The following is a 14,688-nucleotide window of genomic DNA, read 5'->3' as shown; positions in this document are numbered from 1 at the left end:
TCTCCATAAAAGAAATTTATTTAGTGGTCATGTTTTAGTGTACAGGAATTAAGTCATTGCTCAGCTGTATTGAAATGTGCCATAAGAAATTCTTTTAAGAAATGTACAATATATCACCAAAAAAAAGCTTGAATTTCAGCTCGAGTGGTTGCATATCAGGAAAAACAAAAATGAAAAACCTTTCACAAACGGATTTTTCCTTTCCGATAAAATTTCAAAATATAAAATGATACAACGTAAAACATTTTCTTTTTAAAAAAACAACATCACATAATATTTACAGTAAAACACATTTGAACAGAAGCCTATTTTAGCTATGTGTATTTGTGTGCATCTCAGTTGCTGTATGCCGTGTATAAAACTCATTTGTCTTGGTTTCACCTCTTACAGCCCCTCCCCCAAACCTACCTTTCTACCTATTGAGACGTTTGTGTACTTTACATAGTGAAGTGGATTATTTTTTTAAAGCAAAATAGTCCATGTCCAACAGCAGACTTTGGCCCAATGCAATCATAGGATACTCTCCCATGTTTTGACCATGCATTCATTTCCAATCATTTAACTTGGAAGCCCTGAAACAAACCCAATGCCCATCAACAGCAGGAGAAAAGAACTAAGGAATGTTGGCTGCGTTTATTTAAAAATGTAGATGGTCCGTGGGTGAACTTCATTCATCCTCCTCCTAGCCAGCAAATTGTGACCTGCAGTATTTCAGCATGGTTCTGAAAACCACAAAAGCCCTAACGTTTAGGGGAAAGGTGGCAACCCTAACCCCTGAGTTTCAGGAGAAGAATGAGAGGTCCCCTCTCCCCTTTGCCCTGATGCTTTAGTTAGTAGACTAGGCTGCTTCAAGGTTTGCCAGCTTTCCCCCTTCCAGCAAGGCCCTTCCGCTTTTAAAAGACTTGTGCCACGCAATAAGGAAGGAGGTAATGTAATAGCAGGCTGCAGCTTGGGGGTAACCTGTTAAATCTGCATCTGAAGCAAGAGACCTAAGTAGCTGTGGCTCCTCCTTGTCTTCCTTCCTTCCATGCATGCACACACCGGGTCCATGCCTCCTCCTCTGTGTGGCACCTTCAGAGACCTGCTTGCTGCAACTGGCTGGGTAGGGGGTGTGGGGAAGGTGGAAGCAAGGAATGGAGGTAGACAGACACTGGAACAGGCACCCCCAACCTTCAGCCCTCCAGATGTTTTGGACTACAATTCCCACCATCCCTGACCGCTGGTCCCGTTACCTAGGGATCATGGGAGTTGTAGGCCAAAGCATCTGGAGGACTGCAAATTGGGGGTGCCTGCACTAGAAGCTGCAGCTTCCATGTTTCCCAGCAGAGCAACAAATCCAGAAATGAAGGAACTCCCTAGATCGCAGGGACTGGCACAGACTGGGAGCAAATTCCCTGGCGCACTAGGGGTGAGAGTGAGGGGAGGCAGCTACCTTTTCTGGGGTTCAAAATTTGCATTTAAGGGGGGGGGGGAGTACAGGAAGCTGATGCACAGCCACGCCCATAGCAACAAAGGCGCCAATCTTGTTCTGAACTGTATTGCAGCTGCACCGATGAATTCAGAAGACTCCTGCCTCCCACCTTTCCTAGGTACCCTTAGGGTGGGACTAGACCTCCTAAAGCGGCCCCCACATCCCTTTGCTGCCTCTTCCTTGCGACATCCACAACATGACACAGAATAGGCTGTGACTGCGTCTTCACCCGCTTCAGCCGGCCAACGATGAGAGGTGCCTGGGGAGATGCTGGTATTACATCGCATCGCACATTGCGTTGCAAAATACATCATGAGGAAGTGGGGGAAAGAGGCACAGAGGGCGGTGGCAGTTCCGTGTCTCTTAAAATACCTAGTTCTGTGGTGGGTTTTTGGGGGGGAATACCTTTTGGCAACTTGTAGGCATGGAAAATGAACAAGTATTTTAAAAACAAAAGGGGGAGGAATAGGACCAGGGGTTCAACCATGTGTCTATGGGAACCTAAAGCCACGGCAAAAGGAAAGAGAGAGTGGCCTGGGTTACACCTGATCTGTTTGGTACTCGGACGCTTCGGAGAGGCTTTCGGAAAAGCTGAGGAAGTTCTCCTGGTACTCGGAGCAGATGATCTCGAAGCGGTAGTGTCTGAACTCCACAGCAAAGGAGCCGAAGTAGCAGAGGAAGCACATCACCATTCCCCACTGTATCCGCGCAGCGTGCATGTGGAACTTCTGGGACATCAAGATGAAATCTGGAGAGGCGTCAAGGAAAAATGTGCAGGAGGCGCTCGAGCGCAGGAAGAAGAGAAGAAGAAGAGTTTGGATTTGATATCCCGCTTTATCACTACCTGAAGGAGTCTCAAAGTGGCTAACAATCTCCTTTCCCTTCCTCCCCCACAACAAACACTCTGTGAGGTGAGTGGGGCTGAGAGACTTCAAAGAAGTGTGACTAGCCCAAGGTCACCCAGCAGCTGCATGTGGAGGAGCAGGGAATCGAACCCAGTTCACCAGATTACGAGTCCACTGCTCTTAACCACTACACCACACTGGCTCTCAAGAGAACGTGGATGAGGCTGTCTTACATGCAGGGCTGTGTCAACGCTATGCTAAAAAATAAAACATTTTGCACCCCGGCAACCCAAATTCTGCACCAAAAAAGTAGAATTCTGTGAGTTGCTTAACTTGAACTTGGATCGCCCTCCCACCAGATGTCAAAGAGAACAACAACTACCAAACTTTTAGAAGACATCTGAAGGCAGCCCTGTTTAGGGAGACTTTTAATGTTTGATGTATTGCTGTATTTTAATATTTGCTTGGAAGCCGCCCAGAGTGGCTGGGGAAGCCCAGCCAGATGGGTGGGGTATAAATTATTATTATTATTATTATTATTATTATTATTATTATTATTATTATTATTATTATCATCATCTCTTATTTTGCATCATTTATTCTTCACAAGGTGTGATGGGAGGTTTGGGCCTTTTCATAACCCATTTGGGTTTTGGTATTCATGGGGAATTCGCAGCTGAAAGAAGCCAAGTAGGGGAGGGGGCCAAGTTTTTCTCCCCTTCCTATGCACCCCATTTGGTATTAAAACAGATCCCCCCCTTTGCAGACACCCACTTTATTACACCAGCACACTGATCCATCAAGAGTTCATCATACTTTCGCAAGGCTTATGTAAGGACATTTCAGATGACATGGGTTGCTTTTTTTACCAGACTCAACTTGCTGTTGTTGTTTTATTAGAATCTTACCTCTGTCTTCTGAGAACTGCATTAGCAGGAAGAAAAGCATGCAAAAGGGATAATAAGGCTGGCAAGTTTCCAATGCTGTGTGTATGCAAAACAAGGAGATAAGAGATGAGAAAGGAAAGCTAATTTTGCATGTGACGGTGAGGGCACGTTCATAAAAACCGCACCCATTTAATTCCGATCTCTGGTTTTGCACCTCCAAAATTCTGTTCAAGATCTCTGTGCCATGCACCAAAAGAATCTACACAATTTTCATTCGAAGTCATTCCTGCTAATAGCTGTACTGGAAATGGTAGCCTTGTGCGCACAAAAATATATATATACACAAATGAAATCTCACTCAAGACGTGGGAGAGAGAAGCAGGACCACGCTCACTGTCCCACAGTCCCATGCCTGGATCAGGTCTTGTAAAGAAAGCAGGTCTGTGGAGCCTTTGTCCACAAGACCCAAATCAGTGTACAGAGTTCAAGGGCAGAGCCATGTAAGCCATGCTCATGCTTTCCCCACCGCCCTTCACTGACAGCACAAACTCTTTTACCCAGATTTGGCAAACTACAATAGCTGTCCAGTCAGATGAATTTGGCTCAATGCATCACAAGTTATGTAGGTTGGTACAGTGGTACCTCGGGTTAAGAACTTAATTCGTTCTGGAGGTCCGTTCTTAACCTGAAACTGTTCTTAACCTGAGGTACCACTTTAGCTAATGGGGCTCCCCTCTGCAGCCGCGCTGCCGCTGCGCGATTTCTGTTCTCATCCTGAAGCAAAGTTCTTAACCTGAGGTACTGTTTCTGGGTTAGTGGAGTCTGTAACCTTGAAGTGTATGTAACCTGAAGCGCCTGTAACCCGAGGTACCACTGTAGTGTTTTTTAAATATATATATATATAAATAAGAGAACTGCATTTAGAAAAAAAGAGAGAAAGTAAAAAGTGAGTGAGAATGTAACAGAGGGAAAAAATACTGATACTTTACCATACATTCATATACAGATTTGTATATTCTTATTAGCCTAATGCACATATAATTGTCAGTACCCCAATATATTCTGTGTACACCCATTCCAGATACCATTGAATTTATCAAAAAAAAATTAAGTCTATAAGCTGTCGGTTCATATGTTGCTAATGTCACCACTGCTTAAGGGGAATTGTATCTCTGTTCTTTCAAGCCATTAGTATCAGGCTTCTGTAGGTTTGGTATAGTTGAAGAAATTGCGGCCTTCCCTTAAGCATCTGTAAGAGGGATGCTGGGCTCAATAAGCCTTTGATCTGATCCAGCAGCCGCCTTCTTACACTCTTAGGTTATGTTCTTAAAACAGCGCAGTTACTAAAGGGTCACAGAGTATTCATATTATGCATCTTCCCTTGGTCAAAACACATTTTTCATCAGGTCACTAATTTGGGACTTGCTCAGTACAATCCCATACATACTCAGAAATAAACTGAACTTACTCCCAGTTAATGGTGTATATGATTTCACTCTAGGAGCAGAATTATATGCATTTCTGCCCAGAAGTAAGCCCCATTGTATTTAGTAGGGCTTGCTTTCAGGTACGTTGGTACAGGATCACAACTTAAGGCACAGGACTGCATTGAAAATCCAAGCTTACATGTTTGGCACACAAAAACTGCCTGCATCAAAATTTAAATTTTAGCGGAATTTATAGTTTCAGAAATGCATAATTTGAACGAGTTCTGGGGATTAGTGTTAAGACTTGATTTCACAGTACATGTGCTGATATGCACTGCAATGGCAAACTACAGCCTCATGCAAACAGTTCATTGCCTGGAAACTCTAATTTATCAGATCGTGAACTTTCCGCCTTTGAGATGAGAAGTTGGCACCTGGAGAAAATGTGCAGAATTAAAGGATACAAAGGACAACGCAGAGGGTTATCGCTGCCGACAAGACGACTCGTGGGATCCCAGCTTTCCTTCCTTCATTCTTCAAGTTTATTTTGAGCGTTAGGGCAGACTGAATCCAGCAGGCCAGGGTGCCGAAACCAAAGGTCAGGGATGTGCCCACATTATGGATTTCTTCATCATTCGAAAGCTGCAAAGACAACAGAACTGGTGGCCTTCCTTGATTTGATTGACAGAAAAGGCTCTTGCCCTCAAACCTCCAGATGATTCTGCTTTACATGGTTCTGCTAAGGACCCAGAGCAAACCTGGTCATACTGCCACTGCTGAACTCAACATGCATGAGAGAATACCTTGATGTGTGGATGACTTTACTTCCCCCTCAATCCTTCAAGGTGGATGGCTCAGAGGGATGCCTAAGGTGGGCAGGTGCAAAAGGAGCTCCTGCACATTTAATATTTGTGCAGAAGAGGGGTTTTCAGCAGGTGTATCTTATCATGCAAGTTACATCTGCCAAGGTTCTCTCTTCTGTACAGCTATTAAAAGTTCGGGAGCCCTGTCGTCTTTTGCATCTGACCACCCGAGACGTGCCTGGAGTAAAGAAGGATGGAAGAGCTGGAGAGGGAGAGGAAACACTTCTGCCCTTTCTGAAGCAGATCAGAAGAGGCAACTAAGGTGTTTAAAGTAGGTGTACCAGATGTCCCCGGTTTCCGGGGATAGTCCCCAGATTTGCAAATCTGTCCCCAGGAAACGTGGCAACGGCAGCTTCAGCAGCCCGGAGCCAGCCTGGTAGCACAGTTGGCTCTGGCTGGCTTCAAGAGCTGCTTGCTGCTGCTGCTGCCGCCGCTGCTGCCACTGCCGAGGGGGAACCAGGGACGTCCGGCGGTACAGATCTCCTGCCCCCTTCTCCCTTTGTTTTGACAGATCGGGGAGGCTCGGGAGTCGCAGGCAGGTGGCCGTTGCCCAGGAGGGGAGCAAGGCGCACGGTTTCTCTGCCAGGCAAGGTGCAAAGCTCTTATTTCACACCCTGTGAAACATAAATGCACATAGTTTTTTAAAAACTGGGAAACCCTGCAACTCCTTAGCCTCCCCTGATCAGTCAAAACAAAGGGGGAAGGAGATGGGGGGAGGCTCAGGAGTCACGGGCGGGCAGCGCGCCGTTGCCCAGTTTTTTAAAAACTCTGCGCATTTATGTTTCACAGGGTGCAAAAGAAGGGCTTTGCACCTTTATACAATATGCATATTTGCTTGGGCCCAGGGTCTTTTGCCTCACCATCCCCACTACTGACTCCCTGTTGCTACTCAGCTTCAAAATAAATAAATAAAGTGTCCTCGGATTCATTGAAAAAAATCTGGTAACTGTAGTTTAAAGCACCCTCCTAAAGAATCCTGTGAACTATAGTCCACTCCTCATAGAGCTACAATTCTCAGCACCCAGGATTCTTTGGGGAACAGAGGATGTGCTGTTCCACATCCTCTCCCGTATCCCAGTCCTGGTTGGCACCAATAACAGGCTGCAGGGAGTGGCAAGCTTAACATGACCTACGGGCCTCCTCTTGCTATTAATCCACTCAGAAGAATAATTCTACATGAAATGTACTTTCTTTATGACAGTAGGTGGGTTTGGGATTTATAGGAATGGCAGGCTCTTACGCAAGTGCTAGTAAATCCTGCACGTCTCAGCACAAATGCCCTGTTCTCTTATAAATGCGCAGTTTCCTTTTATGGCTGTATCATTCCCTACCTCACATCTGCCAAATAAATCATCTCATCTGCCTGGAGCAGCCTGGGCCCTGACACTAAGCGACACCTAAGCCGGGCTTCTGCGGGCATCAGATTTTGGCCCAGGAAAACACGGCTTACATTTATTCCATGACCTGCAGGCACCTTGGACAGAATCCATGAGAACTGAGCCACTAGCTGTGTGGGCTAGATAGGTCTTGCCCTTCTCCCATCAAGCTGCGGAGCATGCAAAAATCTGATGGCGTTTCAAAGGCAGCTTGTAATGCAGTGTGATTGGTGGCTGATGATCTTGCTAGGAACACAATAAGACAGGATTCTCCTACTTGGAGCATGCCATCATTTCAGGGGTGCTGGGATATCAGGGTGAAGGGCCTACCTCTATGAGAAGGGCTGAAGGTTAGGTGGCCATGCACCTTTCGGATCTACAATTCTACGTTTCTATACGAGACAGGGAGGGAGTTGAGAAACATGAAACTCAAAAGGAGGATGGAGACAGCCTGAAAGAGAAGCAGCTGTTTGGAAATACTGAACTTACAGAAAGTGCCATCTGGCGGCTAGATGAAGCTAGGCAGGAGATCCTTTTAAAGCAGGGAGTGATCCACTCTGCCCTGCATGCTGAAAGCACATGCAATCCACTCTTCTTTAGGGTGCTGAAGAAGAGCAGCACACGATGGGCAAAGGTGCACTGAGATTTTGTCAGGGGCAAAATCTTGGGAATTATAGGGACAGAACTACTTAAATGTATAGAAACTTATTCATGTATGTGACTATAGTGGCAAGAATGCTACTTGCCCCAAAAACAGAAAGAAGAAGTCCCAGCAAAGGAAGAATAGATTCAAAAACTTATGGAATATGCAGAAACGGTGAAACTTACCGGAAGAATAAGAAATCAAGATAACAAACTTTTTACAAAAGAATGGAAATGGTTTATGGAATACTCATGGATAAATTGTAAAGAGATAAAAACATTGGCAGGATTATTGTAATAAACCTGCAGTTTCGTAAGAGTATATATTTAAAGGAGAGGAATAAATGAACAAATTTGTATATGCAGAATATGTTAAAAATAAATTTAAGGAAAGTGGGGAAAAGAAGTCAAGTTTTGAAATGTAAAAATGATTGTAAAACCAGTAAAATGTAATATATATATATGAATGAGAGAGAGAGATTTTGCCAGGTGGGGAAGAGGAGTCATTTAAGAGTACGGTAAAAGAGAAGGAAGCCACAGAAGAAGGGACATTACCGTTGTTTAGGGCACAGTGCTATAATCCCCGAGAACATACCCCAGAAGCCATGGGATACAGGAGATCTCTCCCTTCACCCACAGAGAAGGAGGTCTGCAAGCGGTGAAGGAGTCCTGTCCTTGACCTGTCTTTAATGTGACATGGAAACTTCTGCCACCCTTGCTGCTCTGTTATCGGTGCTCCAACAGCCATAATGGCAATAAGGGGTGTTCAAGGGGTGTGATGGGGCAGAAGAGGGGAGGTTTTCGGAGCCACTGAACCCAGAATGCTTGTTCCTCTGACACGCAGTCAGAGAAAGAAAAAGGAGGGGAAAATATTCCAGCCCTATAGCTGGCATACTAATTTCCTCTGCAACTTTCTCCTCCCCACCCTCCATCCTGGTCAGTATGAGGTCAGTAGGGTTTGGGGTTTAGAGCTTCTTCCAGCACAAATACTCCTTTCCCTATCATAATAGAATAACTCTGTTCTAGACATTTACTGTAGATTATTATTAACAGGCTATTGAACTAGAAACTAATGAGACAATGCCTTAATTCAGACACACTGACAAAACATGGCTGTTTCACTGTTTAATCATTAACAAACAAACAGACCATCGTTTGTGGTGTCACAAGAAAAAACAGCAATGAGCCTTGTGATCGCATAGTGTGAAAGGGGAGATTATCTGATGGGGGACAGATTAAATCTGAAGGCAGTTCCTGTATCTGGAAGCTTTCAACATGCGGTATTCTGTTGTGTTCTTGTATATTCTGTTGGCAGCCGCCCAGAGTGGCCCATGTGAACTTAACAAAGTTTCACATTTTGGATTCTGTTGCAGACCTGACATATGTTTTAATCTGTAAACTATTTGAATCACCACATTTGTAAACTTCCTAATGGCTCATGGCCGAAACAAATAACTGAATCCGGCCGAAGTATTCTGTATAGATGGGGAACTGGCAGGTTTCCAAGATGTTGTTAGAATCTTAACTCCCATCAGCGCCAGCCAGCACAGCCAGGGATTATGGGGATGTAGTATGTTGAAATAAATAAATTAAGGTCTTATGTATACAATAAAGGTTCATAAATGTACCAAGCAAACACGTACATAGGCCACATGTCTGAAGCTGCACAGGAAAGCAGCCATGGAGCCATTTTGACTGCCAGGCTGACCAGGTGTTTTCTCTGCAAGGTCAAATGGAAAAGCCTCCCCATTGTCTTTTCCTTCACAAATCCTGTCTTGAGGGTATGTCTGTGTTTGAATAGGGTGTAAGCCTGCAACCTGGCCCAGGAACTAAGTATTTATCATTACAAAAGACTGGCCAGGCTCCCCAGGCAATCCAATCCAGTAACCTGCCAGACAGGAGATAAACAACGACAGGAGAAAAACAACATTCAAATTGTATCTGAGGGGTGGTCTTAGGTTATACCCCTTCTGTGATGTATGTACAGTGGTACCCCGCAAGACGAACACCTCGGAAGACGAAAAACTCGCTAGACGAAGGAGTTTTTTCTTTTCTTAGCCGCTTCGCAAGACGCATTTCCCTATGGGCTTGCTTCGCAAAACGAAGCTTGCCCCGCAAGCTCCGGGGATAGCGGGGAAGTGCAGCGCGTCTTCCCCGCTGTCCCCGGACCTCTTTTGAAGCAGAGGGCGGCGGGGAGAAGATCGCTTCTTCCCCTCTGTCCCCGGAGATTGCGGGGCACGCAACGGGGAGAAGCAATCTTCTCCCCGCCGCCCCTTGCTTTAAACAGCTCCGGGGACAGAGGGGAAGGCGCGCGGCGCTTCCCCTCTGTCCCCGGACGGTCTCCATAGGAACGCATTGATTGATTTTCAATGCATTCCTATGGGAAACCGTGCTTCGCAAGATGAAAAACTCGCAAGAAGAAAAAACTTGCGGAACGAATTAATTTCGTCTTGCGAGGCACCACTGTATGATGTTTCTGGGGATGGTCTTGATCTACAGGGTAGCAATTTCAAAAGTCCATATAAGGCCTTGCGTGCCATTGTTCTGGGTTCCTCCTCCTTTCCTGCGGGTGAGGGGAGCACCCTGTGGCAACAGATCAATAAAGATCAAGCTTATAAGCTGCTTTGCTTCTCAATATTCTCTGGTTGGCCTCTGTTTTGTTTTTGTTTTTGCTCGTACATATCAACTGCAACATGCGATTGCATGTGTTTCGATTCCATTTGGAATGTGACAACAGAACAGTGGTCTAGAAACATTAAAAAGACGCCCGTATATGCCAGGCAAGATCTCTGGGACAGAGCGCATCTTTTGCATGCAGAATATACCAGGTTCGACCCCTGGCTTGTCTAGTTGAAAATGGCAGGTGATGGGAAAGACCTCAACGTGGGACTTGGAGAGTCACTCCCATTCAGGACAGACAAGAAGTAGGGAAGATTTTTCAATCGAGGGCCACATTTCCTTCTGGGTGCCCTTCTGGAGGCCAAATGTCAGTGGCGGGAGAAGACAGATAAAAGCAGCAGAGCAATGGATATAAAGGATACCTTTGTAGCACAGGCTAGTTTGTACGCTCACGCCTTTTTCTATCCTTCATCCAGGCAAGTAAGAGGTATAATCAAGAGACCACAGACACATTCCAGCCAAAAAACGCTCACAGAAGGTGCAAAGAGGTACTGGTGAGGGGTGTGGCTTAGGGAGTCAGTTATTGGGGAAGATGAGAGAGAGAGAGAGAGAGAGAGAGAGAGAGAGAGAGAGAGAGAGAACGAACACACACAATACCTGGAAATTGCCCAGCAAAGTCATTCCGAAGGAGGCCAAGCACAACGCCACCAGGCCGCTCACATTGAGCCAGGGATTCAAAACTTTTGGTTTTAGCTGAATAAAGCGAAGGACAGCCACGACAAGCGCTGAAATGAGGAACGAGAACGTGACACTCATGCGCAATTATGACTCCAAACGTCAATATAATTCTAGGTCCAAACAGGTCTGCCAGACAGGTTTACAAATGCACCCACCACAGCCTGGCTATGGAACTTGAGAAGTGCAAAAGGATCCGCCTTCTTTTAATTCTGGGGCAGCGGACTTGCAAGAGCCTCTCTCCTAAGTTATTTCTTGGTCAGTCAAAAGCAACGCCACCCGGAACAATTAAGCCCTGATAGGACCCTGGAAACCTCTCTCCCATTAACCATCTCCACTGTGCTTGAATCTTGCCTACAAAGGATGACCCAGAAGCAAAGGCAGCCAGGCCTTTGGTACTTTTAAGAGTGGTGTAGGAAAAGGAATTTTGGTAGCTCCAGTTTACATACCTGCCAAACTCCCTTCTTCTACACATAGGTGCCCTGCACTCCTTTGGATCTGGTCACCCTATATTTGAAACAGCATACCATAAACTTTTGTCAGAAGTGTCTTCCTTGTATATATGTAGACTGGAGGTAGCCAATGTGCAGCCTTCTAGATATTTTGGACCACAGCTCCCATCAGCCCTAACTGGCATAACCAATGGCCTACACATCCCAGGTAACCAGGTGAGCGCAGATTTATAAGCCTGCTATAGGGCTACTACGGCTCAGTTCCTAACCCTAGCAAAGAAATACTGACCATCAATTAAAAGAAGGGTTGTGAACGTTATATAACAAATGGTACATTATCACCTTTATTATATGCATAATCAAATTATTGTTGTGCTCACACACATGCAGGATTTAAAGCAGTAGAAACTGATAGCAAGTGTCATGCAAATAAAAACAAATATTGCCTGAAAAATGAGATGATTAAAAACAAACAAGCAAAAATATATGGTGACTATAATGTTTCACTATGTGGATATTTTACACAACCTTTGCATATGTTATTTTATAGTAGGGGTGGATAACTTTTTTGGGCTGCGGGCCTCTGAGGGCTACATGTCAAAGTGAGCAAAGGCCAAAGTGGAAAAGAAGTATGGGAAAACAAATGCTGTTGCTGTTATGTTGTTGTTGTTGTTGTTACAAATTTTGGTGGGTCTTATGGGTGGATCACAAAAATATTTGGCATCATAGAATTGCAGAAGGAAACCTGCAAAAATTGTCCTTTTTTTAAAAAAAACAGACTTTTTTTAAATGAACAAATTTTAAGTGGCCTTGGGAGGCCACAAAAAATCTTTCGGCATTGCAGTATCGCATCTGAGAACCTATTGGAGCAGTCTGTAAAAATGTTTTTAAAATAAATGGAAATTTTTGGAGGGGCTTTAACGCTACAAAAAAATCATTTGGCATCATAGCACTACAAATTAAAAATGACAAACTTACAGGGGGGGGTGTCTCAAGAGCCACAAAACCTCTTGCGGGTCTGGATCTTGCCTGCGGGCCATGGGTTAGCCACCCCTGTTTTACAGGTCTAGTTCTCAGAGGCAGTAAATATGTTGGAGCAGCTTTGAGGGGACTTGGCTAAGTGATGTTGGTTTGGCCCCCAAGAACATTATCATTCCTACAATGGGCGCACTGCCCTTCCCAGAAGGTTTACTGACAGTGGCAGAGAGCAGTGCTGCAAACTGCCTGAAATTTTAATTAACAACACAGTGTAGTGTCGCTCCAGGGCATTGTGGGAAATTTAAAATGGCAGCCAGCTCTGCTGCTAAGTAAACCCCAAACCCAGGTAGGTGTCAGAGCTGGTGGGCCATGCCCAAAGATGTTAGATGCTGATGCCAAGCCTAAAGCCTGCATCTGAGCTAAATAACTTGAGATTAGGTAGGGTTTCCTACGATTGGTTGCTCCTCCATTAAAGAAACCCTGCATGCAGAAATCCAGCATGTCAGGAAGAAGGGACTTAGTCTAGCCTTCTCCCTGACATTCTAATCTTCTGTGTTGAAAGATTTCAATTATTTTTATGAAGGAGGAGTCCCCCACATGACCTTCAGTCTCAGGTAGTCCAGCCCAAACACCCCACTCAGTGAGAACTAAGCCAGAATAGCTGCAGATTACTGGGCCTCGCCTTGACAACATTTACTGAGCTGAACCTGGTGATTCGCTAACACAAATTAGAAGAGACAAAAAAAATAAAAGAAGAAGCCAGACATTCTCCATGCAACGCCTACCTAGAAATGCTGCCATGTTCATGACTTGGCTGAACACACAGCTTGCAGGAGGGGCGTCACCTGCAATACTTCAAAAATATAATGCGCATCATTGTAATTCAACTAAGCCTGCAACAGAGATGCATAAATCAGTAAAATGGTCCACTGGTTTAAAAATGGGCCTTATTTGGGGGGAAAGACATGGAGAGACAGATAAAGGACGGAAAGTGACTTCATTACCTTATATAAGGAGGCTTTTGGGGACCTTCCTTCCTAAGGGACGGAAAAAAAATGAATCATACACAAGTCAGAATTGAAGGGCTGGTTAGTTTAGAACAGGAATGGAGAACCTGTGTGGCTCTCCAATGGTTGGACTCCAATCCCACCATCACCAGCCAGCCTTGCCAATGGTCAGGGATGATGGAAGTTATAGCCCATGGGTAGGCAAACTAAGGCCCAGGGGCCGGATCCGACCCAATCGCCTTCTAAATCCGGCCAACGGACGGTCCGGGAATCAGCGTGTTTTTACATGAGTAGAATGTGTCCATTTATTCAAAATGCATCTCTGGGTTATTTGTGGGGCATAGGAATTCGTTCATCCCCCCCCAAAAAAAATAGTCTGGCCCCCCACAAGGTCTGAGGGACAGTGGACCGGCCCCCTGCTGAAAAAGTTTGCTGACTCCTGTTAAACCACATTTGGAGGGCTGCTGGTTCCTGATCCCTGAATTAGACCTGCCTGCAGTGACTCCCTCTACCTAATGGGTGTGTATATGTGTGTGCAACACCAAACCATTTGCCAAATTTAAAAGGGAACCGGTGGTGGTGGGGCAACAACCTGGGTCAGTCCAATCTGCAAGGCTTGAGACAGCCAGTAGCAGCAATGCTATTGGTCCTCCATTTGATGCCTTTGTTGCTACTGGGCAACGCCAGGCAGGGCTGACCAATCCATGAGGCAAGGTGAGGCTACTGCCTCAGGCGGAAGAATCCACAGGGACAGCAGATCCCAACGTAGATCTTTATTCAGGGCCGGCCCAACCAAGAGGCAAGGTGAGACAACTGCCTCAGGTGGCAGAATCCACAGGGGCAGCAGAACCTAATGCCAATCTTTCTTTTCCCCCTTGTTCTTGATGTAGATCTTCCCTCACCTCTTCTTCCCTAATGTGAGAAAGGTGCCATTTTCGGATCTGCCTCAGGTGCCAAAATGTTTTGGGCCGGCCCTGACAACAGGCTGCATTGGACAGTTGTCCCAACTGTGACTGAAGCTGTAGAGGCAGGCAGGCAGGCGGCAGCAGCACAAGGGACAGCCAGCAGGGAAGGGTGAGAAAGACTGTCGTGGTCATGGATGGAATGGGAGTTTCCTTGCTGGCCCTCGCCTGCATGCTACCTAGGAAGGCAATGAGGCAAGTTTGTCTCCTGCTTCCCCCACCTGGGCAGGTACTTCTTCTGTTCTGCTTTAGCTGTCATTTTAATGGGAGGCACTAATTCAGGCCAATGCAGGGTTCATTGGGTGCAGTAGGTAACCAAGACTGGCTCCATCGTCTGCACCACTGTTTTGCAACTGGCTGCAGCTGGTGGACTTCTGAGCTCTGGTTTAAAAAAAAGCAAAAGGTGGTTCATTCAAGCCTGACC

General features: G+C 45.6%; 1 protein-coding gene across 24 annotated transcripts in view; it reads right to left on the bottom strand.

The window, feature by feature from the left end:
- Positions 1 to 14,688, bottom strand: part of TMEM150C (transmembrane protein 150C) — a 57,328-nt gene continuing 42,640 nt past the window's right edge. For 13 of the 24 annotated variants that reach the window (XM_081207407.1, XM_081207410.1, XM_081207404.1 and 10 more), the window contains 5 exons: positions 13,300 to 13,332; positions 13,081 to 13,148; positions 10,788 to 10,915; positions 5,095 to 5,272; positions 1 to 2,219 (listed from right to left, as the gene is read on the bottom strand). In XM_081207407.1, coding sequence (XP_081063533.1) covers positions 2,011 to 2,219; positions 5,095 to 5,272; positions 10,788 to 10,915; positions 13,081 to 13,148; positions 13,300 to 13,332 — 616 coding nt within the window. In that variant the 3' untranslated portion in view covers positions 1 to 2,010. Of the gene's footprint in view, positions 2,220 to 5,094; positions 5,273 to 10,787; positions 10,916 to 11,314; positions 11,373 to 13,080; positions 13,149 to 13,299; positions 13,333 to 14,688 lie in introns of all 24 variants that reach the window. The other 11 variants (XM_081207402.1, XM_081207422.1, XM_081207424.1 and 8 more) reach the window with 2 other exon arrangements.

This window comes from Podarcis bocagei (assembly GCF_964188305.1).
Source record: "Podarcis bocagei genome assembly, chromosome: 9".
In the NCBI taxonomy this organism is placed as follows: Eukaryota; Metazoa; Chordata; class Lepidosauria; order Squamata; family Lacertidae; genus Podarcis; species Podarcis bocagei.
The sequence above is the reverse complement of the archived record's forward strand: the minus strand, read 5'-3'. Positions and strand labels throughout refer to the sequence as shown.